The sequence below is a fragment of the Grammomys surdaster genome, unplaced genomic scaffold (genome assembly GCF_004785775.1).
Source record: "Grammomys surdaster isolate TR1022 unplaced genomic scaffold, NIH_TR_1.0 125889, whole genome shotgun sequence".
NCBI lineage: Eukaryota > Metazoa > Chordata > Mammalia > Rodentia > Muridae > Grammomys > Grammomys surdaster.
The window spans coordinates 3893019-3918080 of record NW_021620714.1 but is presented as its reverse complement, the minus strand read 5'-3'; the positions used below and the strand labels follow the sequence as shown (position 1 = coordinate 3918080).

At 45.1% G+C, this 25062-nt stretch overlaps 3 protein-coding genes across 6 annotated transcripts in view; 2 read left to right on the top strand and 1 right to left on the bottom strand.

The window, feature by feature from the left end:
* Lrch3 (leucine rich repeats and calponin homology domain containing 3) overlaps positions 1 to 9098 on the top strand; it is a 93866-nt gene extending 84768 nt beyond the window's left edge. For 3 of the 4 annotated variants that reach the window (XM_028752220.1, XM_028752219.1, XM_028752218.1), the window contains one exon: positions 5814 to 9098. In XM_028752220.1, the coding sequence (XP_028608053.1) occupies positions 5814 to 5942 (129 nt within the window). In that variant the 3' untranslated portion in view covers positions 5943 to 9098. Of the gene's footprint in view, positions 1 to 2629; positions 3870 to 5813 lie in introns of those variants that run through there. The other variant, XM_028752221.1, reaches the window with a different exon arrangement.
* A 1436-nt stretch (positions 9099 to 10534) lies between these two features.
* Positions 10535 to 25062, bottom strand: part of Iqcg (IQ motif containing G) — a 39532-nt gene continuing 25004 nt past the window's right edge. Inside the window, exons 8-11 of the mRNA XM_028752270.1 lie at positions 24503 to 24577; positions 14158 to 14289; positions 12925 to 13026; positions 10535 to 10934 (exon numbers count right to left, since the gene is read on the bottom strand). Coding sequence (XP_028608103.1) covers positions 10806 to 10934; positions 12925 to 13026; positions 14158 to 14289; positions 24503 to 24577 — 438 coding nt within the window. The 3' untranslated portion in view covers positions 10535 to 10805. The remainder of the gene's footprint in view (positions 10935 to 12924; positions 13027 to 14157; positions 14290 to 24502; positions 24578 to 25062) is intronic.
* Positions 18431 to 18781, top strand: LOC114608316 (ATP synthase subunit ATP5MPL, mitochondrial-like). Its single transcript, XM_028752272.1, has one exon. The coding sequence runs from the start codon at positions 18466 to 18468 to the stop codon at positions 18646 to 18648; it is 183 nt and encodes a 60-aa protein (XP_028608105.1). The 5' UTR covers positions 18431 to 18465; the 3' UTR covers positions 18649 to 18781.

The following is a 25062-nucleotide window of genomic DNA, read 5'->3' as shown; positions in this document are numbered from 1 at the left end:
ACAGTGGAACTGACGCCCACCACCATGCTTAGCAACAGTGGAACTGATCCCCACCACTATGCCTAGCAACAGTGTAAAGAATTAGTAACTGGGTGTGTGTGTGGCAGGTTCTGCTTTCTTCCTTTATTTTCTTGCTGGAGATGGTAGCTGTGCCTCCTGCATGCTCTGCTGAGCACAAGTCTCATGTGCCACTAAACCACAGCCTCCAGTCCTTGGGCCTCAGGTTCCAGGTTCCATCAGAAGCACCTGCTTTGCTCCAAGTTGAGCTCGTTTAACCCTAACCCTCATAGCTTCCCACTGATACTTCTCACCCAGTTCACCATCCTGCTCTAACTGGCCAAGAGCTGGATGTCAGAGCAGCAATGTATCCAGAGAGCACCCTTCACTTCCAGCTTCACACGTGTCAGAGTAGAAAAGAAAGCCACTTCCAGCCTTGCATCCACATTAGCCAGCATGAATTCCACACCTGCTCTTCAGCCTTAGCAGGTAGAGCATCTGTTCTTGTTTGCTGTGTTATGGGTTTGTAGTTTCCCTTTTCTAAACTCAGGTGTGGCTTCTTTTTTTCTTTATTTCTATGGACACAGTCACACATTCTTTTTTTTTTTTTAATTTGTTATATATGAATACACTGTAGCTGTCTTCAGACACACCAGAAGAGGGCATCAGATCTCATTACAGATGGTTGTGAGCCACCATGTGGTTGCTGGGATTTGAACTCAGGACCTCTGGAAGTGCAGTCAGTGCTCTTAACCACTGAGCCATCTCTCCAGCCCACAGTCACACATTCTTATATCACTGCTTTATAAAAGCTTATAAAGCCATTTTACACATACGGAGACCATTTACCATTTTCTAAGGAACTGGCAGTATTTTCTCCACAGTGACAGGCCTAAGGTCCACGTGAGCACGTGTTAGCATTCAGGTTTTCTTGTCTTAGGTCAGCACACCATGTGGACTGAACCAGAGTGTGCCGTGCACTGGTGCAGCAAATGGCAAGCATAGGAAGCAGGAGCATCTGGCTCTGCCCCTGCTAGTATTTGCTGAGAGCCCGCCTCAACACCATTTCTAGACATGAGAGCTGCCCACCAGGATCTGTAGAGCCATCTTGTCTCAGATGTAAAGGCTGTAGCCTGGCGTTCTTCAGAATGTTCTGCTATTGATGAGCAAAACAGTGTACTTTATTAACTATGTACTTAATTAAGGCAGCATTTTCCAAGAGGAGCTCACGAGTGCTCATTACAGCCCAGCCAGCCTTCAACCTGAGCTGAGCTATTCGAAGGCAGAAACAGAGATAGAAAAAGTACAGTTTAAAACCAACCTTTTTCCAGGGTGGTTAGACTGGGGTTCTTTGTATCCACACCCCCACTCCTATTTCCTCTGCCAGAAGGAGGAAATAGATACCACTGAAACCACTTCTTTCTTCCCCCCGCCTTCCACTCACGTCTCGACAGTTTCCATGAGGCCTAATCCTGCTTCTACTTCTGCTGAAAATTAGTCATTTTTCTGGACAGAGTGAAGGATTAAGGAACTCACAGATGGGTAGCTCAGTCTTACTTGGTCTCACCTCCTTCTAGCCCTAACTGGACTATAAAACTGAATGCAGTATGTTAGTGTGTCAGCCTGGGGCCCAGGTAGACTCCAGAGTGTTGTGTGGAGTGAGCAGAGTCCCCTGTGGCGGAGCAAGTATTCTCTCTACCTGGAAAGTGGGGCAGAGCGTCCGGAGCTGACAGTCTTCTTCAGCTCCAAATCGAGTTTGATACAATATAGCAATATAGCAATATAGACCTGTTTCAGACAAAAATAAAATGAAAGATAAATGATACACAAAAATGAGTCGAATTCTGAAGGTAAATGGGCTGGGACGTAGCAATAGTAGTGTCTTCCTAGGGTCTGTTCCCAGCTCACACTCAAAATGTGAAGGAATCACTGAAAGCTAAGGAAACTCAGAAAGCCTCTAGATAGGGAAGTTGATGGAGATTCACTTTTATTATTGTGCTTTTATTAAATGTTTTATATTTTTTAAAAACCTGTATTTGAGTCCTAGAATTATTATATGTGTTAATATATCGATTTAGTCCACTAATGGTGCCTTTAGACACTCCCTCCATTCTGTCGTGTGACTGGTGAACTACATTTAGGGATGATGGACTTGATCTGATGGTTGGAGTCAGTGTACCTGATTCCTGTGTAGTAAACCTCCCTCACGGCACAGCTTGGTCTTTGAACATCTGGTTTGCCTGGCTTCATGATTGCCCACTCTAGTGTACATCTCACCTTGTCCCTACTCTTCCCTCCCTCAATGGTAAGGAGGAGTGGAATTGAGACAAGGCCCCTCCCACTCACCTCCCACTGTCAGGCTCACACAGCCTAGACCACTGCAAGCTCTCACCATTGTCTCCTCAGGGCTATGGCTAGCTTCCTGTAAGCAGGGTCCTTCTGCTGCTCAGTAAAAACTCATCTGTGCGTAGACTAGCCCACGGTTGTTCATCAGCATTTTCTTACTTACAATGAAATGCCGCAGGGTGTGTGTCCGACTGTGACTGATGGTTTTTCTGAGCTCTGCACTTGTCTGCGTTCTGCTGCACTGACTTTGTTTTTCTGTTTTCCTTTCCTGCTTGCATTTGGACAGGACAATCTCTGTTCTCCTTCCGACATCCTTCAGCTAAACCTCAGCGTTAAGAGAACTGTCGAAACACTGCTCTCTTTTGGAGCACATGCAGAAGAATCCAGCTTTGTCTCTTTGTCTGTCCAGCTTTTGGGTTTTGTGGCATTTTACTGTTCTTTAATGTTAATTCTCTGTGTGCTTTATTACCGGGTCTTCACCTATAGCTGACCATGCAGCCAGTGCCGTCCAGCTCCTTCCTGTGCTTGGTGACGGTTTGTTTCTCATACAGAATTGCTGACACACGTGTGTTTTCAGACTGCTAACTTGAGAGGGTGCGTCGTCTCTCCTGTGTCCACAGAGGCAGTACGTTGCATAGTAGGCACTATGACAGCTAACCAAGAGGCCCATTCCCTCCAGTCCCTGGCTCCCCTCCTGCCCGTGGCCTTGTCTCTCATATGCAGTGGTTGTGGCTTTTTTATTAAAGCAATCCTGAGCCGTAGAGGACTCTGGCCATCTTGTTATATGATGATACAACTTCAGTTTTGAAGTAGAGACCATCTGAGCCTTTCACCAGGTGCTTATCCTGAAAACACTGCAGCATGTTATGAAGAGCAGTGTGTCCGTTTAACACAGCGCACACTCACACTCACAGCTGAGCAGAGGCTGTGTCTGAGGCCATCTGGCCGTGGGTGCCATGGCTGCTGCTCAAAACACATCTCCTGCTAGAATCCTGTTGGAATGTGATGTTTGGAATTCATATCATTTCTAGCATGTGTGACCCATTTTTATAGGTGAAGTTTGTGTGTTGTAGGCTATACAAGTGTATCTGAAACTGTCTGAGCCACGGGTCCCAGTGAAGCTACAGTCCGCTCTTAGAATGCTTAGTAAATAGTGTCTGAACTTGGGCCAAGAGTGACACTGAGGCAGTCAGGTGGCAGTTCTCACAGACACTGTCTCCAAACTCCATGAACAAAGCTGCCCTCAACTCGGGGACAACAGGAACTCAGTACCCCACTATAGTCCACTGGCCATCTGTTTACCCTCATTTACTTCCATCTGAAGTGAGCTGTTCTTTCCTGTCCACTGCTAATGCTGATGCAGTGACGACAGACCATAGTGCTCTACAGCAGTGCCTCCCAGGGTGTGCTCATGTGAGTTTGTGTGTTTATAAGACATCGTAGGTCCGTGACCATTGTCGAGTTCTGTAGAGTTTTGTCCTTTTACACACACACACACACAGAGATAGAGAGAGACTGAGAGAGAGGGGGGGGGGTAGGGGTGTGTGTGTGTGTGTGTGTGTGTGTGTCGGGCTCAAAGCCAGGTGTGATACCCATATCCTTAGGATGCTGAAACAGGATTACTTAGAGTTTGAGTTCAGCCTAGGCTACACGCCAGGACCTTGTTTTTAAAGGACAAAAATAAAAAAAGCCCTACAGAGGCTCCATGTGGTCTAGCCTAGCAGTGGTGGCTTCCTAGGAACCATCCGCAGAGTTGATGTGCCAGGGGAAGTGCCACCTCTGAGTGGTGTCAGACACTGTGCACTGACCACCTGCTCTGGGCTCAGGCCTGGGTGCTGAGGAGCAAACAGTAGGACTGGCCCTGGAGAACATGTCCCACACCAAGCAAATGCAGATTCCTCCTTTTGTTGTTATTGTTTAGGTTTTTGTTTGTTTTCTTTTTTAGTTTTTTGGAGGCAAGGTTTCTCTGTGTAGGCCTGGCTATCCTGGAATTCAATCTGTAGACCAGGCTGGCCTTGAACTCAGGTATCTGCCTGCTTCTGCCTCCTAAGAGCTGAGATCAAAGGTGTGCACCACCACTGCCCAGTGCAGATTCATCTTAAACAAAGCTACTCAGTAGCTGTAGAGATACTCAAAGTATTAATTCAAAACCGCTAGTCTTATTAGCAAATTAAAAGATTGCTATGACTTTCTCAAAATAAGCATTAAATTAAAAAGTAATTAAATCAAGTACCAATAACTGCCTCAAAAACAAATACTTGCTATATTTTTACTACAGTTCATTTTGTAATGTGGTACAGAATGTAGTGGAGCGCTCCTGTAGCCCTCACACTGAGGCCAGCCTGAGCTGTACAGCAAGACCATTCTCAACTAAGAACAGAAAATTAATTTTTAGCTGGGCATGGTGGTGCATGGCTTTAATCCTAGCACTTGGGAGGCAAAGACAGAAGGATCTCTGGGTGTTCCAGGTTAGCCTAGTCTACATAGAAAGAGAGTCTCAATAGAGTACGTATGTATGTATTTATTTGATGAAAAAAAGAAAAGCCAGGAAGTGTTATACTGAGATCTGCCTTTTTCTTACCAGAGTAACCAAACCCTACTAAGTCAAACAAGATAAGTATATCTACCTTCTTACCCAAATGGTAGTCATCTTTTATAGGTCAGTTACTGAGACGTAAGCTTACATAGTAGTCCTCCAGCATCATCTATTGTGCTGGATTTTTTTTATATGAAGTGCTTACTTTTTCAAATACAGTTTTTTTTTTTTAAAACTCTCCGTGTAGCCCTGCCTGGCTTTGAACTCACAGACCTACCTGGCTCTACCTCCTAAGTCCTAGAATCAAACAGACTCAGCTAAAACACAATTTCTTTTTTCTCTGTGTAGTCCTGGCTGTCCTGGAACTCACTCTGTAGACCAGGCTGGCCTCAAACTCAGAAATCTGCCTGCTTCTGCCTCCCAAGTGCTGGGATTAAAGGCGTGCATCACCACTGCCCGGCCACAATTTCTTTTTAAATATGACTTTTAACTCACTTAGATATAGGCCTCCCCTCCCTTTCCTGCAGTCAGAGTCATTCACAAACCATGCTGTGTCCCTGCTGCCTGCATCCTTCCCTGAATGTCCTCTGTGAGTCCTGTCTTCCCCTTGGCTGTTTGTACATTTGTCTGCCCTGGCCTTTGTCGGAGACAGAGTATGGCTTTCTGCAGTGTTCTCTTCTCTGTTGTGTAAATGTGTGCCACCTTTCCATCTTCTGCTTTCTAAACGTTCTGTATGGACTGTAATTGTGTTAATAAAGTGACCCCTTTGTGAGACATGCCTGCGTCTGCCTCCTTTAGCCGGGTGGGTTTACCAGAACTTTCCATATCTCACTTGATTATTATGGGGTGGGGGTGGAAGGGCCTGTGTTCTTCAGTTGTGATGTTCATCATGTTTTCTTCTTTGTTTGTTTTATGTTACACTGTCCCCTTTCAGGAGCAGTTATGTCTGCCTCTGCACATTTTAGAAGAGAAGGGGTTGGGCCAGGTTGCAGTGACAGTCCAGGCCCTCCTGGAGCTCGCCCCACCCAAGCCACAGCCACAGCCACAGCTCTCTGCAGTCTGAGGACTCCCGGGGCCCTGCATGCTGGCACAGCCAAGACAAGGAGCAGGAGGACTTGATTGCTGGCTCTGCCTGCTCAGAGGAGCCCTGTGTGTTCCTAGAAGCACTGTCTTCATGATTCCTGCCAGGAATATTCCATTTCTCCATTTTAGGGGAGATTAAACCCATTTCCACTATTTTTTGTTTTTAATGAAGACACAGTTTTTTTAAAGTGGAACTTTCATTACTGAGGACCCATCATGGAAGAGTAAGCTGGCTGTGCTTTTTTCGTGCGTAGCAGGATCATTTCCCACGCCAGAGCCAGTATTTTCATAGCTGGATATTGAGTTCTCTCAGAGGACAGACATATTATTATTATCTCTGCCAGTTCCCAGGTATCTACAGCTCAATGGTTTCCACAACTGGACTTCATTCTCTGGAGCATTTGTGAAATCGAGATTTGCATCAAAGGTTTAGACGTGGCCTGGGAACCTGCATTTTCAGCAGACATTGTGTTTCTCAGGCAGTGGAGACCACTGTTGAATGCACATAGTTATGTGGTTTGAAGGTACCACCCCTACTGCATTTTTCAATCACATTCAAATCAAAGGCTATGATGATGACTTGGCCTTCTCTGTCAAAGAGAGCAAAACCATAGAGAAGCCCTAGGTTCTGCACAGTAGAACTGGTATCTAAGGCCACTACCCAGGCCCCTCCCCAGGCTTGCCCACTTCACCCCATCTTTTTCTAGAGGGCGGTTCCATGCTCACCCTGCTGTTTCCTGAACAGACACACTCCACACACAGTTGTAAGCTATAAAGTGTGGCATGTCCTACCCAGCATTGCCTTCGCCTCGGTGAGCCTGCCTGCTGATCCCAGGCTCTTGGACCAGGCACAGCAGACTCAGTTCCCCGCTCCTGGGACTGAACACAAAGCTGAAAGGACTGAAGGAAAGACATTTCTTACAATCCATGTAGGTGACAGCCCGTTTCCATAGCTACAAGAAAGCACTGAGAGCAGCTTCCGGTCCCTCCTGTGCCCTCCCTGAGATCCTCTACTGTGAGCAGAGAACAAAAAGGCCAAGGACTCTGGCACAGTGCAGGAGTCTTTATTTAAATTTAAGCACAAAGGCTTCTCTTCCTTACATTTTGGACTCTTTAGTTGTTAGTTGTGTCTTTGGTGTTTGCTGCAGTTAGAACCCAAGTACAGTAATTACATAAAGCTGTTTGTTTTATAGGGTTTTCCCTATAGTTAACTTTTGTGGGTTTCTTCCCAAGGCTTGCACTTCAGAACAGTATCACCCTGTGCAGCATCTAAAAGTGACTTTGAGTCTGGACCAGGGGGTTCCATCACCAGCATCACCTAAAAAAAGGTTTAGAGAGGCACATGGTCTGTGATTCCAGACATCCCAGAAGTGGAAGCTGGAGGATTAGGATTTGGAGCCCACACTAGGCAATAGCCAGCCACAGCCCGCTGGGCTGTATTAGACTGTGCTGGAGAGCTGGCTCAGTAGGTAAGAACATTTGCTGCTCTAGCAGGTCAGGGTTCAATTTTCAGCACCCACAAGTCAGTTCACAACTGCTTGTAACTCCAAGGGTCCAGTGTATTGTACGGGCTTCTGCAGGTACCAGGCCCACACATAGTATGAAGGTAAAACACTGATATACATAAAAATGAATATTAAAAATACATATTCTTCTTCTGAAAGTGACTTTGAACAAAATCATTTTGAATATCTAGTCAAAATAATGTTTTCTCCTTGTTTGTGCAGAGAAGTATTTATTAGAATGCTGCCACTTTTATTCAAGTTTCAAAGCAGCAGCCAGGCATGGGCTCATGCCCGTAACTCAGGCGACTAGGGCTCTCGAGAAAAAGTAAGTGTAACATAGAATGTCTCTGCTCCTGCCCAGTCCTTCATGGTCCTCACAGAACAATAGGAACAGAGCTCATAGCCCAGCCCTTTCGTTCATCATCAGTCCACAGAGCCAGCAGCCACAGAGCCTGCTTATGACCAGCTATGCTTCTGGACTGCATATGCTTCCTTCTAGACGTCATAAAACCTCAGCATAATTTCTAAATTCCAGATTTTAATTGTACAGAAATGGTTCCAGAAGACATTACATAATACAACACTTAGAATGGCTACAAGAGTTCCTAAGAGTAAGTTGAGATTGCCAAGCTTGGTGGCACATGCCTTTAATCCCAGGTTTTGAGGGACAGAGGAGGCAGATCTGGTCCACATATTGAGTTCCAGGCCAGCCAGGGCTCTATAGTGAGACCTTACTTCAGAGAGAAGAGGAGGACATTTTAACACTGCGGTTTTCCTCTGAGACCTTAATGTACTTACCAAACTAATGCAACTTTGAATGATAAGGATCCAGTTGTGCGGTGTTAGCGGACAGTAAAGACCGTGTTGCAGTTCTTGTGAGTCAGCACACAGCAAGGCAGTGCTTTTTGTTGGGCCTTTGTGGCTTCTTACAGGTTTCCAAACTGGAAAGGACAATTCATTTGGATATTTACCTTGCTAGATCAAGCTATATCCTGACCGGAAATGGCTACCTTGCCAATGCTAAGGTAAGCCAAGTGCCTGCCTGGCTCTGCCCTGCCACCTGCAGAGATGTTATGTCAGCAGTCTGCAGGCAGCCTGGCACTCTGACCAGGATTCCCCTGTAATGAACAGGTCTGACGAACTCTCAGGAGGAGGAACCTTTGTATCTGCCTAGAACAGACTAGAAAAGGCAGAGCAGTGGGTGGTTTCTAACCAGCATCTCTGTAAATACACCTTTGCAACTAATGAAGGAGCTTCTTTGCCTCCTCTAGTCAGCAGTGACTAATGACATGGTATGCTGATGAGTCTGATGGACTTTTAAGAACAAAGTACTTAGATAGTTGTAGAAATGAAGGAAAACTTGGTTACTTAGAAGCCTTTTGTATACACATTGCAGTGAGATGGTTTACAGCAAATTTTATTTCTGAAATGTTATAAACATGTAATTAATAAAAGGTTTTGTAAACATTGTCCTATATTTGTATGTTTGTAAATATTTGTGTAAGTTCTAAGTATAAATATGTCAATACTGTATATGTTATTTTAAATTGCCTGTATGTCATCTTATATGTGGACATTAAAATAAAAGCCAATACTCCAGTAGCATGTAATAAACACTTTAAAATGTTCCAGCCTCAAGCATGGTTTCCTCGCCAAAGACAAATCAAGGACGGATCTTTCTGGCTCTGAATGTTTGAGGGTCACATTCACTTTCTTAAAGCAGTACAGATAGTAAGATGGCCTGCGCTGGCAGTGGGATGAGAAGGCTTAATTCAAGCTGGGGCTGTAGTGCAGCTAGTAGTGTGCCTACGAGCATGTGTAAAGTCCTGGGTTCCATTCACAACACTGCATAAACCGGGTATGATTACTCACTCTTGCAATCCCCGAACTTAGGAGGCACAGCACGAGGTTCAAGACCACTAGACTACAGAGTGAATTTGAAACAAACCTGGGCTACGTGAGATCCTGTATCTACAAGTTTAAAAGCTTAAATTTCATACACATGAAATATGTAAGACACATTAAGATAACTTTTCTCTCAGGGGGGAAAAACAGTTAAGGGCCAATGAAATGGTTCAGCAGGCATAGGGGCTTGCTGCCAAGCCTAATGACTTTGATATCCTAAGCCTAATGAGTTTGATATCCAGGACCTAAATAGTACAAAGAGATACAGTAGAAGGAAACAATTCTTAGAACCTGTCCTCTGACCCCACCCCCTGCAAGCTGTGGTATGCATATACATACATGTTTCCATGCCTGGGCCCACATACACTTTTGTTTGTTTGTTTTTAAAGAAACAAGCTGGGCATGGCAGTGCTTGTTTTAATCCCAGCACTCAGGATGGCAGAGACAAGCAGATCTCTGAATTCAAGGCCTATCTGGTCTATACTGTGAGTTCCAGAATGAGCCTGGCACCCTGAGTTTGTGACTGAGAACCCACCACAGGTGGAAGGGGAGAACAGAGTCTACAGAGTTGTCCTTTGAACCCTGCATGTGCTCCAACATACATCGTGCACACATACACAGAAACGGAGGCAGAGATGGAAACAAATGAGCCACGAGCGTTGAAAGTTAAAGCAAGAATGACCTGGTGGGCTCACTGGTTTTAAGGGAGAACTGCAAACAACTAGCTTTGCTGTATACCACATGGGCAAGTTTGCATGTGTCTCATTTCTTTAAGTGTTAATATCCAGATGATGGACATAGTTGTGTCTCTCTTGACAAACATAATCTCTAAACTAGCCTTCTGGAGAACCCATGTTGCACTATTTACCACTGGAGGACTGTGTATCTACACACCATTTCTATCTCGTATCAGCTACTTCCATCCCTATCTGTCCCCAGAAAAGTCACTGGAACAGCTTATGTAAGAGGCATATTAAATGTCTGCCAGCACCACCAACCCTAGACTAATGGTCACCCCGAGAGACAGGCAAGAGCCAATGTTTATTAACTACATGTGCGTGCACATGATGCCAGGTGATGATAACCTTATACTTCTCACTGAATAATTCACTTTTGCTTACAATAGTTTTTCACTTTAATCATATGCCATGAAGTCAGAATCAGATGTGTCAGGAGTTTTTAATACTTCACTATAAGCTAATGAACTGCTTTCTGGTGAGAGAAAATAATAAGGATGCTCACAAAGCTACTCAACATGGTTCCCCCACAGTCTGGTCTGAGGAGGCCCCACAGCCCTTTGATAGCCCTCATTGGGGTTTGGAAACTAGAGTAACAGAGCGAACCCCCAGGTGTCTCTGTGAGCCTGGTGGTGGGTGCTGTGGCAGCATCACACGTGTCTCGATCGAGGCCTGAGAAGGAACAGCAGACATCCATTACTTCTTGCCTCTCCGCTTCTCCTTCTCCTTGCCTTTCGAGTCTTTGCTGTCATCTTTGTCTTTCTTGGGCATTTTGAAATTTCCGATTTCCTTCCGGACCACTGTGCCTCGCCACCAGGCCTGGAGCTGGAAGAGAGAAGCAGGGGAGTTCATCTCAGTGTGCCCAACACCACTCGACTTTCTACAGGGAGAGAACCAACAGTTGCGTGTGACTCAGGAACAGGGGACATGGAAGTGGCTAGACTGTCAGTACAGCTGCCTGAAAATGAAGTATACTAGGCCAAGTCTTCCTTCAGACTTACAGCCTCAACGTCTGTGTAATTCTTGCTCCCTTGGTAAACACCTCACAGCCACTGGATGCAGAGGGAGGGAGTGCCTGTTTCCTGTGCCCAGTCAGGAACGCACCAAGAAGTCTCAGTGGTTGACGGGCATCGCACATCTTTAAGGAACTGCTGAACAGGTAGCCCCTTGAATGTCTTTGTCAGTTTAATGCAACTGTTCTTGTCTAAATTATAAAATCAGACGAGCCTACTGAGAGTACATGAATGCACAGGAGAGAACAAAAGCGGTCTCTGGTTAGTTCTCCACTCAGAATTGAATCTTGGCAAATGGAAAACAGAAGCTTGATCAACATGTGCTAATTAAACACTAGATTTTCCTAATAGGAAAGTCAAAGGTAAGTCTCCCCCAGTTTGTTTTTTGGTTTGTTTTTGGGTTTTGTTTTGGTTTGTTTTTTTTATTTTTGTTTTTGTCTTTTTTGAGACAGGGTTTCTCTGTGTAGCTCTAGCAGTCCTGGAACTCCCTCTGTAGCCCAGGCTAACCTCAGACTCACAGAGATCCACCTACCTGCCTCTGCCTCCCAAGCCTTAGGATTAAAGGTGTGCTCTTCCACCGTGCATTACCAGCTAAGATGTTTCCATAGCTGATCCTGAAAGTACTTTAAAGTTCTCGTTGGACTTGTAGTTGTGACTTAGTAATAACCACACTAAAAAAAAAGTGTTGAAGGGGCTCTGGGCTTGATAGCCAGTATCACAAAACAACAGAACATGGCCTTGTGTGGTGGTGCACGCCTGTAATTCCAGCACTTAGGCAGTGGAGTTAATAGGCAGCCTGAGCTACACAGGCAGAACTCGCTTCCCACTCTACATCTCAATCCATTCCTGCCAGGACCCTTGAAGGATGCTCTTCCAGGCAGAGGTTGGGGTGGGTGGGTTGGTTGGTTGGTGTTTTGTTTTGTTTTGTTTTCAAACCAGCTACTATCTTTGCAATGCAGTTTTTGCTTTAAAATGTTTTTCCGAGGGCTGGAGAGATGGCTCAGCAATTAAGAGCACATACTGTTCTTGCAGATGTCTTAAGTAAGTTTCCCAACACCCACATCTGGAAGTTCACAACCATCTGTAACTCCAGCTCTACTCCCAAGCTCTGTGGGCACCTGTACTCATGTGCACATACCCACACACAGACAGACACACAGACATATTCATAATTAAAAGTAAAATTGGATCTTAAAAATATTTTTCCAGAATCTGGAACTGATTATGCTGCCATTGTTAATATTTGCAAGTTCACAGAAAACTTTCATGAGGTAGTTCACTATCTCAGCCAGGCTTGACTGCTATAATTTGCAATAGCCAGGAGGCTGAGGAGAAAGGGGCACTACAGACTACACAGTGAGCCCAAGGCAGACAGAACTGTGGAAAAAAACACTGTCTTTAAATATATACATATATATACATATGTATATATTTTTTAATATATAATTAAGTTTCAATTTTTTTTTCCAACTTGCTTTGTCCCTTCCACCTTTTTTTTAAGCAACTTCCATTGGACGGCATCACACAGCCAGGCCTGACTTACACCAGAGAGTCAAGGAGAGCAGGGCATTCAGAAGTGCCCTGCCTACACAGCCACCTCGCCTTAGGTTAGGAGTGACCTCAGATCCAGTGTCTGAACAGAGGATTCCTTCCACTGCACACCTCCTCCCCAGATTGGGAGCCAGGCTTGCTCTTTTCTTTGTTTCCCTGCACTGTAGACTGTAAGCACACCCTCACCCGTGTACTGCAGGACCCCTGGCGGCCCACCCTCCACCTGTATCTCCAACCCCTGATTGTCCTACCTTCACAATGCTCCTTAGTTCGAGGTCATCCTGCTCCAACTTCTTCCTGGTCTTCTCCTTTTCTATCCGGTCCTCAATAATGACCTGCTCATACTCCCGGATCTGCATAGGTACACAAGGAACAGAGTCAGGCCACAGCCCAACCAGCCCTACATGCTGATAATTCCAGAACTCCAGAGAAAAAGATGGGAAGACAGATGAAAATTCAAAGCCAATCTCGTCTACACAGCAAATGTATGTCTCAAAAAACAACAAAAAAAAAAAATCCTGCTGGATTCCCACTATGTATTCACATTATATAATTGTTCCTCAACTTTTTTTTCAATTTAAACAATTCAAGGTTAAGCTTTAAACTGAAGATGAAATACTAAGTCAGATGTAGTGGCACACACTTGTAATCATAACACTCAGGAGACAGAGGCAGGAGGATTGTAACAAGCTCAAGGTTAGCCTGGTCAATATAATGAGATTCTGTTTTAAAAGTCACACACACACAGGCACACACACACATTGATATCCTTCAGATAATATTTTTAAAACTTTAATATAATGTATATATGCAAGTAGCCTTGTTTTAAACTAGAACTTTAGGAACTTCTAAACTTTAGTGATGAAGTCAGGTTTTTAGAGATAAACACTTATAAATTATCTTTAGGACCATAAAATTATCTTTTGTTTAATGCAGCATCTCTCTTAAGGAGTTTTAAACAATTTCAACCTAAAAAAAAACAAAAAACAAAAACCAAAAACAAAACCCAGGCAGTGGTGGCGCACACCTTTAGTCCCAGCACTTGGGAGGCAGAGGAAGGTGGATTTCTGAGTTTGAGGCCAGCCTGGTCTACAGAGTGAGTTTCAGGACAGCCAGGGCTACACAGAGAAACCCTGTCTCAAAAAAAAACAAAAAACAAAAAACAACAACAACAACAAAAAAAGAAAACAATTTCAACCTAAAATTCAATAAAAGTCTCCGGCCTGATCACTTCTGTGATCTCAGCATTCGGAAGGCTGAGATAGGAAGATCACTACATAATAAATTCCAGAGTAGCCTGGACTACAAAGACCCAGTCTCAAAAAATAAAAGTGTGCTTGCAACAGAATCATTCCAGCACTAGTGCAGTAACCACTCACTTGGTCATCTTCATCAACAGAGAACCATGTTACTCTACTTTGGACTAGAACTCTTCCCAGACTCCTTAGCTCCCATCATAGCCCAGTCACCCTGCCACCCCTTACCATCTTTGCCAGGTCTTGAAGGTGTGCTAGGTCACTGGCCTTGGCAGCCTTGAGAGCATTTAACTCATTCTGCTTCGCTTCTGTGTCTTTATCAAATTTCTCCATCCAGAACTCTAGCTTCTCCTCAAGTTTCTACTTGGAAAAAACATTAAAATATGGTTCCCACCAGACATAAAATAACAGGACTGCATGATGCCAGTTAGAGCAAGTTCAATAACAACAAATTTTCCTATGGAGATCTGATCACAACAGACTTGGTGAGGAACTGAGGGAGACCAGTCCAGATGCTGACATCTTCTTTGTATCAGGTTGGTGGCTATACACTCCATATTTGTGTACTTTTCTGTGTGTACGCCACTCTATATTTAAAGGAGGAGGGGCACCTATGAACTCACAGCATATGAAAACATGTATAAGACACGTTAAACGCAAGCCAGAAAAAATCCCAGAACAGAGTGTAGAGGTAGGCAAGAAGCCCCTCGCCTAGCTGAGAAGCTAATGGCAATTGATGGCTGTTGGAAGAGACAGAGTCCCTTTGCTTTGAGGGTGTGGCCTCTGGTAGTCACCATACTCCATTGGAATGCTGCATATCCCAAAATAGATGGGACCCACTAATTGCATCTGATGAGTTGGGGTTTTTTAAGGACACAGGTAGGTAAAGGAGTGGGGATTGGATCTGGGAGGAGTTTGAGAAGAGGAATAAATATGATTTACATTTTTACAAAATTATCAAAGAACTAATAAAGTGAGAAAAATACATAAAACAAAAGCAGGAGGAAGTTGTGGCCAGTGTGGAGGAGGAAGGTGCATCGCGTGTGGCCTTGGGTTTGACAACCAGAAAACCCAAGTAAAACAAAGCAAACTGCGAAACAAGGTAACCAAAACAAATGCTCACACACTTCAGAAGTGAATCAACACTGAAAACCAAGATAAAAATTGGGGATGGGGAGAGGTGGCTTTCAGGTGCCGCGGTGGGGAAGCTGCAGAGAAACAAGTAGAAAATTCTGAAATATAAGCAATGACATCATCTGCCCTCTTTTTTTTTTTAATTAACAATACTGAACACTCATCAAAAAAGACTGAAATGTGGGCCGGGGATAGCTGTGCTGGGATGCTGGGCTAGCATGCATGAAGCCCTGGGTTTGACAGTCCGCACCACACAAAACTAGACATGGCTGCCCACACCTGTCCTCAAAGTAAAGGCAGGAGGATCAGAAGTTCAAGGCCATTGTTAGCTACATAGCAAGTTCTAGTCCAGCCTGGGATATAAGACACTTTGACTGAGGGGAGAGGAGTCTTTAAATTTCTAAGTGAAAATAGATATGAATCTAAGATGCCAGCCAAAGTTTTAAATATGAGGGAAAGATAATGAGATTCAGTCTGTGAACCTTACTTGAAAATGTCCTTTTGCAAAAAAAAAAAAAAAGCCGGGCAGTGGTGGCATACACCTGTAATCCCAGCACTTGGGAGGCAGAGGCAGGCGGATTTCTGAGTTCAAGGCCAGCCTGGTCTACAGAGTGAGTTCTAGGACAGCCAGGGCTACACAGAGAAACCCTGTCTCGAAAAAAACAAAACAAAACAAAAAAATGTCCTTTTGCAGGGAAAATGAAAGATGTGTAACAAAGAAAATACCAGTAAAGTGTGATTCTCATGACAGTCCCTCAGGAGGCATCAGGTCCAATGGGAGGAGCCCGGGCTCTGAGGCAGATCACCAAGGTTCCAGTCTCGCACTCAAGATTACTTGACTTCTTTAGACCTCTAGCTCTCTCAGCCAGTGGTTGTAAAGCGGAGATGCAACAGTCTCCACACACAGCACAGTGCAGTGTAATAGTGCTAGGCTAATGACTGACATTTATATAAAATTGATTTCAACACAGAATAGTGGAAAGGGGGATGGTAAATAAAAAAGTTTTAATAAAAGCAACAGACTATGCAGAATGATTAATTCTAGACCTAAGAGAGAGACAGTAAAACCTAGGCATGTATAAAAAATTTAAAAATTGCAACAGGATAGGTGGTGGTGTGTAGCAGGATATCCCCCCGGCCCCCCCCAACATTTACCATAAACTCAGTTATTTGGGAGAAGCTAATGTGGGAGGAGTAAGGAGTGGAAGAAGAGAGGAAGAGGAGGAGCTAGGAAGAAGCAGAGATGTGAGAGCCATGGAGGAGGAACATGCATGTATTGAGAGCAGTCCTGGGTAACAACTTATATCATAAAGTTAGATATTGGGACACACCTCTAATTGTGTGGGCATCTTGTTAATTGAGCATTACCAAACATATAAAGCCTTTGGATAATCTTTAAGCATTAGAGTCGCATTTCTACCGGGTACCACGTGGATAGTGGGGTGGTCTGGGCTCAGCCCAGCCTTGTGGAGACATCGTGGAAGATTGGCAGAGCCATCTCCCACGCTGGCGTTTCATGGGTGCCAGGGCTGGTGTTTCTGGCTAGCCATTTTTAGCTGTGGCATGTGTGTGGCCTTTGACTGTTTCTAGCTGTGGCGTGAGCGCGTGGCCTCTGGCCGCTGAACATGGCAGCAGAGCTAAGCAGAACTGCCGCCGCTTAGATAGTTGGCCCAAGAAATAGCCTTTTTAAAATAGTACCTAAACAGTGGTGCATGCCTTTAATCCCAGCACTCGGGAGGTAGAGGCAGGCAGATCCATGAGTTCAAGGCCAGCTTGGTCTACAGCGTGAGGGATACACAGAGAAACCCTGTCTTGAAAAAACAAAACAACAACAAAAAATTTAAAGGTTGACATTAAGTTCAAGAGATGGCACTGTTGTCCTTTTCCAGAGGACCTGTCTGAGTTCCCAACACCCATGTCTTTACAGGTTCAGCAGACTGTAACCCCAGCTCTAGGAGTCCAAAGCCATCTTCTGACCTCTGGGGTACCTGCGCTTATGCCCACACACCCACACATAGACACATACATAATTCAAAAATAAGTCTCAACGGCTACTAATGAAAACCAGAAATCGGGCTGGTGAGATGGCTCAGTGGTTAAGAGCACTGACTGCTCTTCCAGAGGTCATGAGTTCAAATCCCAGCAACCACATGGTGGCTCACAACCATCTGTAATGATATCTGATACCCTCTTGTGGGGTGTCTAAAGACAGCTACAGTGTATTTACATATAATAAATAAATAAAATTTAAAAAAAAAAAAAAGAAAAGAAAACCAGAAATCAGTAACTCCTAACCTCCAAGAGCATTCTAGAGTAAGACTGATAAGAGTAGGTATGGTGGTGCATGCCTGTAACCTAGCACTGAGGGCAAAAGCAGGAGACCTTGTCTCTAAAGAACTGAAACAAGATGGAATCTTTCCTACAAAAACATGTTACAAAACATGACTTGGAAAGATCTGGTAAATGAAGAGCTGGATATCATTCTAAGCAGCCCAGTGCTTCCTTTTAAATATGACACCCCAGAAAATAAATAAATATGACACCCCCTGCAAACACAAAGACAGGAGAGAGAGATACCTAGTCATGACGGCTTGGATTTTACTATACTTCAAACAACACATACAGTTTTATTCTACTTCTATTTTGGGTTTCAGATCATAGGAAAATGGAAAAGTTTTCAAGACATGCAGCCAAGCCAGCAAACTCTGGAAACAATACAACAAAATAGCCACAGAAAACAAAGAGATAAAAAAATCAAAGTACGTCAACCCTAGTGGTTTGTTAGCACCACACCATCCCCAGGTAGACTTTATCCTAGGAAGTGAAAGATGACCAACATTAGTGGATAGCTTAGTACAGTGTATAACTCTACAGAGACAGGAGGGGTGCAATGGTTAGGAGCCTGTCCTGGTCTTACAGAGGGCCTGAGTTTGAGCAGGTCACAACCACCTGTAACCCTAGTCCCCTGGGATCTGACACACTCCACTGGCTTCCATGTGGCCGATCCACATGAACAAACAAATAAGTTAATAAACTTAAGACACATAAGAGTATTTTACTTTATGAACATATTAAAGGAGAAAACTGCATCATCAAAAAAAATCATATTGATGGATGGAAATAACGCACCTCAGCCAGGTGTGGTGACACACCTTTACCCTGGCACTTAGAAGGTCACTCTAAATTCTTTGAGTTTGGGGCCAGCTTTATCTCCATAGTGAGTTCCAGGTCAGCCAGGGATATGTAGAGATACTGCTCTCCCACCACCACCACCAAGAGTATTTAAATATAAATGGGTAGTCACTGGCTTTAAAAAAAAAAAACTTCGAGGCCCCGCGTGCTCTGTGACCTTTCCATTCTGTTGCAGAATTTGGTGTTGCCTGTGGCCTTGGTTCTGCCGAGATGCTTCAAACGTTAATTAAGAAAGTCTGGGTCCCCATGAAACCCTACTATACCCAGGTTTACCAGGAAATTTGGGTAGGAGTGGGGTTAATGAGCCTCATCGTTTATAAAATCAGGAGTGCTGATAAGAGGAGTAAAGCTCTGAAAGGCTCCAGTCCTGCACCTGCCCATGGCCATCACTGACTGCTCCCTGAGTCCACTCAAGATGAACACGTCAGCTGAACTGAAGCCAGCTGTGTTAGATGGGAACACGGAACATCGCTGTCCACACACCTAGTACTATTTACAATGTGGCATTAATAAATGTGTCTGAGAAGCCCCAAAAAAAAAAAAAAAAACTTCAACAAGAAACTCCTTCACAGAATAAAATGTGTACAGCAGTGATCTACAGAGTACACCTCCCCATTTGAGTCAGCTACCAACTACTGCCTCTCCGCTCCAAGTTGATTCTGCATGGCCTGGCCACCTAGCAAAATACTAAGCTTCGTTAGCAGAGGGCGCTAGAGGAAGCAACAGGAAGTCTCCTGGAGGCTCGCTGTGCTCTGGTTCCCAGGTCACATTGCTAGTGCTGAGTGACACCTAGTGGCATTCATTGACCAACACATTTAAAGGACAACCGCAGCATTGACCAGGTAAGGTTAACTCCAAGAATGTAAAGGACACAGCAGCAAATCTACAGTGTTTTACTTCAACATATTAAAAAGGAAGAAGAAAATGAGTAAAAACAGTCCATCTTCTACAACTGAGTAGTCATCTGATAGAAGAAAGAAGAGGGAGGGAAGGAGAGAGGAAGGAAGAGAAAGGACAGAAGAAGGGAAGAAGAGAGAAGGAAGAAGAAGGAGAAAGAGGAGGAGGAGAAGAGGAAGAAGAAGATGATGACGACAGGCAGGAGGATCAAGATGAGTTGGAGAACACCTTGAGCTACACAGTAAGAACCATATCTTAAAAAAAAAAAAAAAAAAAAGCACCTCTTGGCGTCCAGGAAACCACACACACGTTCTCTAATGAGCCTGAATCTCAGTCATGGGAAAGATCTGCCTGTTCTTCTACCTCCCTACTTCCTTTCTTGGATCCTGGCAGCCAGCCCTGTGCCCTGGGCTAGTCTTCAGAGCTCTCTTTATCTCTTCTTGGTAATCTGTCCCATATTAATAGCTCGTGGTTCTTTTGTTAAATTCATTTAAATTGATGGGGTGGTTTGTGTTATTTGAGTGGATCACAGTCACACACAGTTGGCACTGGGAGTGAAGCTGGGCCCACCCTCTAACTCACACATATCTTAGCAAATGTCGTTGACCATACTTGCATAGCAGCATGGTGTCATTAATGCATCAGGAGATCTGATTTGGAGTGTCAAAGCAGATGTCTCTGTAGACCATGACATGACAGCTGGAGAAGCAGAAGCCCCCATGTAAGAAGAAGAAGGCACACGTGGCCCTGCTGGTGAAGCAAGCTGTTTCAGGTAGGAGCTTTAAGATTGGTTTAGAGAGCAGGGCAGTGGTGGTACACGCCTTTAATCCCAGCACTTGGGAGGCAAAGGCAGGTGGATTTCTGAGTTCGAGGCCAGCCTGGTCTACAGAGTGAGTTCCAGGACAGCCAGGACTACACAGAGAAACCCTGTCTTGAAAAACCAAAAAAAAAAAAAAAAAAAAAAGATCGGTTTAGAGATTAGCAGCTGTACTGCAGATGTGTGTCAGCAAAGGCTATGAACAGTAGCAGCAGCTGGAGTTACAAAAGTCCCCAGTGAGTCTGCAAGAGCCAGTCAGCTTCTGCACAGACCACAGCAAGTCTAAGGTGCTGTGCTTCAGTCAGGCATTGGATGGTGGCGCTTACCCCTGCAGTTTTGTCAGGGGCACCGCAAACCTGTGGTTTACTTTTCAGTGGAGTTGGGAAGTTCCAGGTGCTCCTGCATTTGTAACTGTCCCAAGGATGTCTTCTCCACTGTATATATTCAGTACTTTGGGAAGTAGCCACAGTTCAGCTCCATAGAACATACAAGTCCACAGCAGCAGAGACTAAAGTTAAGATTCCATTTGCCATCTGACTACCTCAATCCCCACGGTGACCAGGGGCAGCAGGTTTGCTCCACGTGTCTCCATGAATCTCTGTCAACTCAGAGCTAATGCTTAGTCATCTCAAGAGGCCAGCGTCTGAGTTACTCTGGACCCCATGTCTCCTGGCTAAAACGTAGAGGAAGACTTACAATATATGTGTGCAGTAATGCTGCAAGATTCACCGTAAGAGGGGCCCCAACACCGTAGAATAAAAGGGCCCTGGGTCTGTTACGTTGACCTTGTTCCAGAAAGTGGGTGAGAGACTCAGAGTTTCCACTGTGGTCTTCAAACCAGATTTCTGCCAGACCTGGACTGTCTTACTGTTTTGCCTGAAGCTAGCTGTCAAATCAGTTTTGTTCCTAAAGGTACCCTCCCTGTGAGCACACAGAGTCTGCTTTCCGTGTGTCCTCTACCTTTACGACCACCTTGTCTTGGTTGCCAGTCACTAAGGGGTTTTTCAGGACTGCACCATCCCTACGGAAATCAGGGCCCACCTCAAGGATGGCCCCTGAGGTCACACCTGGCCCACATAGGAAAGCAACTAGAGTACAGAGAAGCTTCTTGCCGCTCTCCGCCAGCTCACTCTGCTGCCTGACTACCACCAGCATGGATATCCTTCAGTGAAGGGCTTGTTCCGGTGCCTCTGCCAGGTTGCCATAGTGTGCTTCCTAGCTGAAGCTGATACTCAATGACCTGAAGAAGCAGCTTTACCACCTGGCCAAGAAAGGCCTGACTCCCTCACAAACTGCCATGATCCTGAGGGCCTCACAAGGATCCTAGAGAGACTTCCAAAGTCCAAAGGCTTTGCTCTTCCCAGGGGCTCTCCCGTCTCATTAAGGAAGCAGTTGCTGCCCTTGGACATCTTGAGAGCAGCACAAAGAATGAGGACGCTAAGTTCCAGCAGGTCCTAAGGGATCACTGAGTTCAATGCCTGGTCACTCTAAGACCAAGCAGGTCCCCTTGGTTGGAAATAGGGGTCATCCACACCTCTCCTGTGGGGCATACAAACTCTTTATACAGCACAGAGATGTCCTGTACTCATGTGCTCTTCAGTGTCCTCAGACTGGTGTGTCTGCTGGTCATATTCTGGTTAGGATGTGTTTGGTAGTCAGTGAATAGATTCACCCCAACATAGCTGTCCCCAAGGCTTTGCATTCTCACCCCCATATCACAGGAAGGAAGCCCTGGTACCTCCACCTCATCAAATGGAGGTAACTACTAGGTCTAGTCAAGCAAGCTCTCGGCCTCACCTCCAGACGCACAAGAAATCCCTCATGTTCAGCCTGCATGCCTGTGTCCCACATGCAGCCCTGCAAGCCTTGCATCCTAGTCTGTCTAGCTAACAGCCATGTGCTTCAACAAGCTCCTCAGCTTTCCGCCAGTGTGCACTAAAAAACCATTTCCCTGACTAGTTGTTTGAGCTTTATGTACAGCTGCAACATGCTGAGACTTTACCCTGCTTGTGGATGCAGGGTAACGGTGCGGCATCTGAGATAGGGCGTCCCCTTTCCAAGCAGTTTCCTAGATGAAGATATTGTAGGATTTCTTGCAAAGAAAGGCTGCTCTCACACACAGGAGAGCAGAGTATTTCCACCAGTCAGAGGGCCTTAAAACAAGTGGGCCCAAACCTGTCCACTTTACCTAAGACAATCAGGTAAAAGCCCAGATTAATCAAATAAAAGCCCAGATTCACTGGGGAGTGGTGGCACATGCCTTTAATCCCAGTGCTTGAGAGGCAGAGGCAGGTGGATTTCTGAGTTCAAGGCCAGCCTGGTCTACAGAGTGAGTTCCAGGACAGCCAGGGCTACACAGAGAAACCCTGTTTTGAAAAACCTAAAAATAATAATAATAAAGTCCATGATCCTAGATGCTAGATGCATCTCTGCAAAAAAATAAAATAAAATAAAAATAAATAAATAAAATCAAAAAATTTTTAAAAAATCCCAGATTCAGTTGTCATATTCTTCCAGAAAATGGTCTAACTTACATAAGAGAACTCTCTGTCTGTGTGTAATCCCGTCCAAACACCATTAAAGCCAAGAATTAGAAAAAAAATCCGTACCTTACAGCTATGTGTGATGGCACATGCATCCCATCTCAAGCACTCAGGAGACAGAGGCAGGCGGATCTCTATGGATTCCAGGCCAGCAAGGGCTGCACAGTGATGCCCTTCTCAAACAATACCCAAGCCCGGCACATTTGCTCACATTTCTAATCCTAGCACTCAAGAGATAGAGACAGACGGATCAGGAGTTTGAGGCCAGCCTGGGCACATGAGATTACGTCTTACCAAAAAAAGAAAAAGAAAGAAAGAAACAAACAAAAGGGAAAGAAGGAAGGGAGGGGCAAGAGGTGAGGAGAGAGAGGTGAGGTGAGAAGGAGAGGGAAGTAAGCAGGACCCTTTATCTTTAGTGCTTATCAGCATTACACTATTTGACTGGAGTTAGCGCTAAGACATGCAAATGATATAAGAAAAAAGTAGCTCTTTCCGGCCAATAAAACTGCCTATCTCAGAAGCTCAAACAAACCATCTGAAGACAGAGCTAACACGGGACATTCTGAGGAATCCAAGTCGACATACAAAACTGAAGACATTTTTCCATATGCCCTGTGCCTATAGGGAGGTCTGAGCACGGGCACTGATGTGGCAAAGCTGGAAGCGTCCCGAGTGCCACCCACATTTACTCATGGTCCAACCGTGGGGTATTATGGAACATAGAACTGCTATTATGAAAACTTTAAAATGCAAAAATTAAAAATGGGACCAGAAAGATGGCTCAGCAGACCAAAGCACTGTCTATGGAGCCTAGCTACCTGCTGTCCATTCCCAGATGCCACAGAAAGGTGGAGGAAGAGAACCAACGTCAAAAAGTCATGCTCTGAGCCCACACTTATGCTGTGGCACACACACATCATACACAGATACACACACAAATACATACAAGCACACACACCAATGCAGAGAAGAGAAACGCCTTGAAATTCCTGTCTGGACACATCACTAATGGCAGAAGGGCAATTCCCTTCTCCCACTTGCTCTGGCCCTGCTCACTCCAGCCCAAAGGTTTTATTTATTTATTATATGTAAGTACACTGTAGCTGTCTTCAGACACACCAGAAGAGGGCATCAGATCATTACAGATGGTTGAGAGCCACCATGTGGTTGCTGGGAATTGAACTCAGGACTTCCAGAAGAGCAGTCAGTGCTCTTAACCACTGAGCCATCTCTCCAGCCCCACCCCACTGTGTTTTTTGAGGCAAGATCACTCATTATCATGAGCCAGCCTGTAAGCCTCAGACATCTGCCATCTCCACCAGCACGCTGAAGCTGGGATTACATGTGTAATCCCAAGCCTGGCTTTTTTGTGAGTGTTTAGGTCAATCTCAGGTCCCATGCTTACACAGCAAACATTTTATCTGCTGAACCATCTCGTTAGCCCACTAGAAGATTTTTTTAAAAAATTGCAGCTAAGTTCAGTGGCATCTGCCTTTAGTCCCAGCACTTGGGAGGCATAGATATTGAATCCTGGTCTACCTCCTGAACTAAGGGCTAGCCAGATGACATCATGAGACACCACTGTCCTTAAATACAAAAAAATCGCTTTCTTTACAATTGTATAAGTGGATTTTTTTTTAAAGATCTCTTTATCTTATTCTATGTGTACGAGTGTTTGCCTGTATGTGTGTATGTGCACCATGTACACCCAGTGCCTTTGGAGGCAAGAAGAAGACCCTGAGTCCCCTGTGCCTGGAGTTACAACTGTGAGCTCCCATGTGGGTGCTGGTAACTGAACCCAGGTCCTCTGCAAGAGCAGCCAGCACTCTTAACCTCTGTGCCGTCTCTACAGTGCTGTAAGTGGGTCATAAGTGGGTTTTTACAATACAGTGAGTTCCAGGACAGCCAGGGATATAGAGAGAAACCCTGTCTTGAAAAACCAAAACAAACAAACAAACACAATAGAGGAGTCAATGCCTGGGCGACTCACCTGCTGCTGGTTTTTAAGGAACATTTCAATCTCTGCGTGAACCCGGTTCTCCTCTTCAGTTTTCATCCTCAGTTTCTGTAACACACCAGACACCAAGCTCTCTACCCAGAAAGGCTGAGATCAGCAGGTCCCGGATGATGGGTGCAGGCCAAGAACGCCAAGGCTTCCTGACACAGCTATTGCATGGTTCCACTCAACTCTCTTTGTACTCCACAAACACTACAGAACCATGAGCTGGCACCCTGGACCCAGAAGGGACCCAGCAAAAGCCATCACAGTCCTGTCATCTGGAAGCAATGTTGTAAGATTCTCAGCCCAGAGAAAGAAATTACAGCATTCAAGAAGCGTGTGGTGAAGCATGTGGCCAGAGCCAGGCAAGCCAGCCCACACCTGGACCCCACAACACTGGAAGCTGAGGCAGGTGGATCAGCTTAAGGCCAGCCCTGCACTGCAAGGTGAGTCAGAGGCCCTGCACTACAAGGTGAGACAGAGGCCCTGCACTGCAAGGTGAGTCAGAGGCCCTGCACTGCAAGGTGAGACAGAGGCCCTGCACTGCAAGG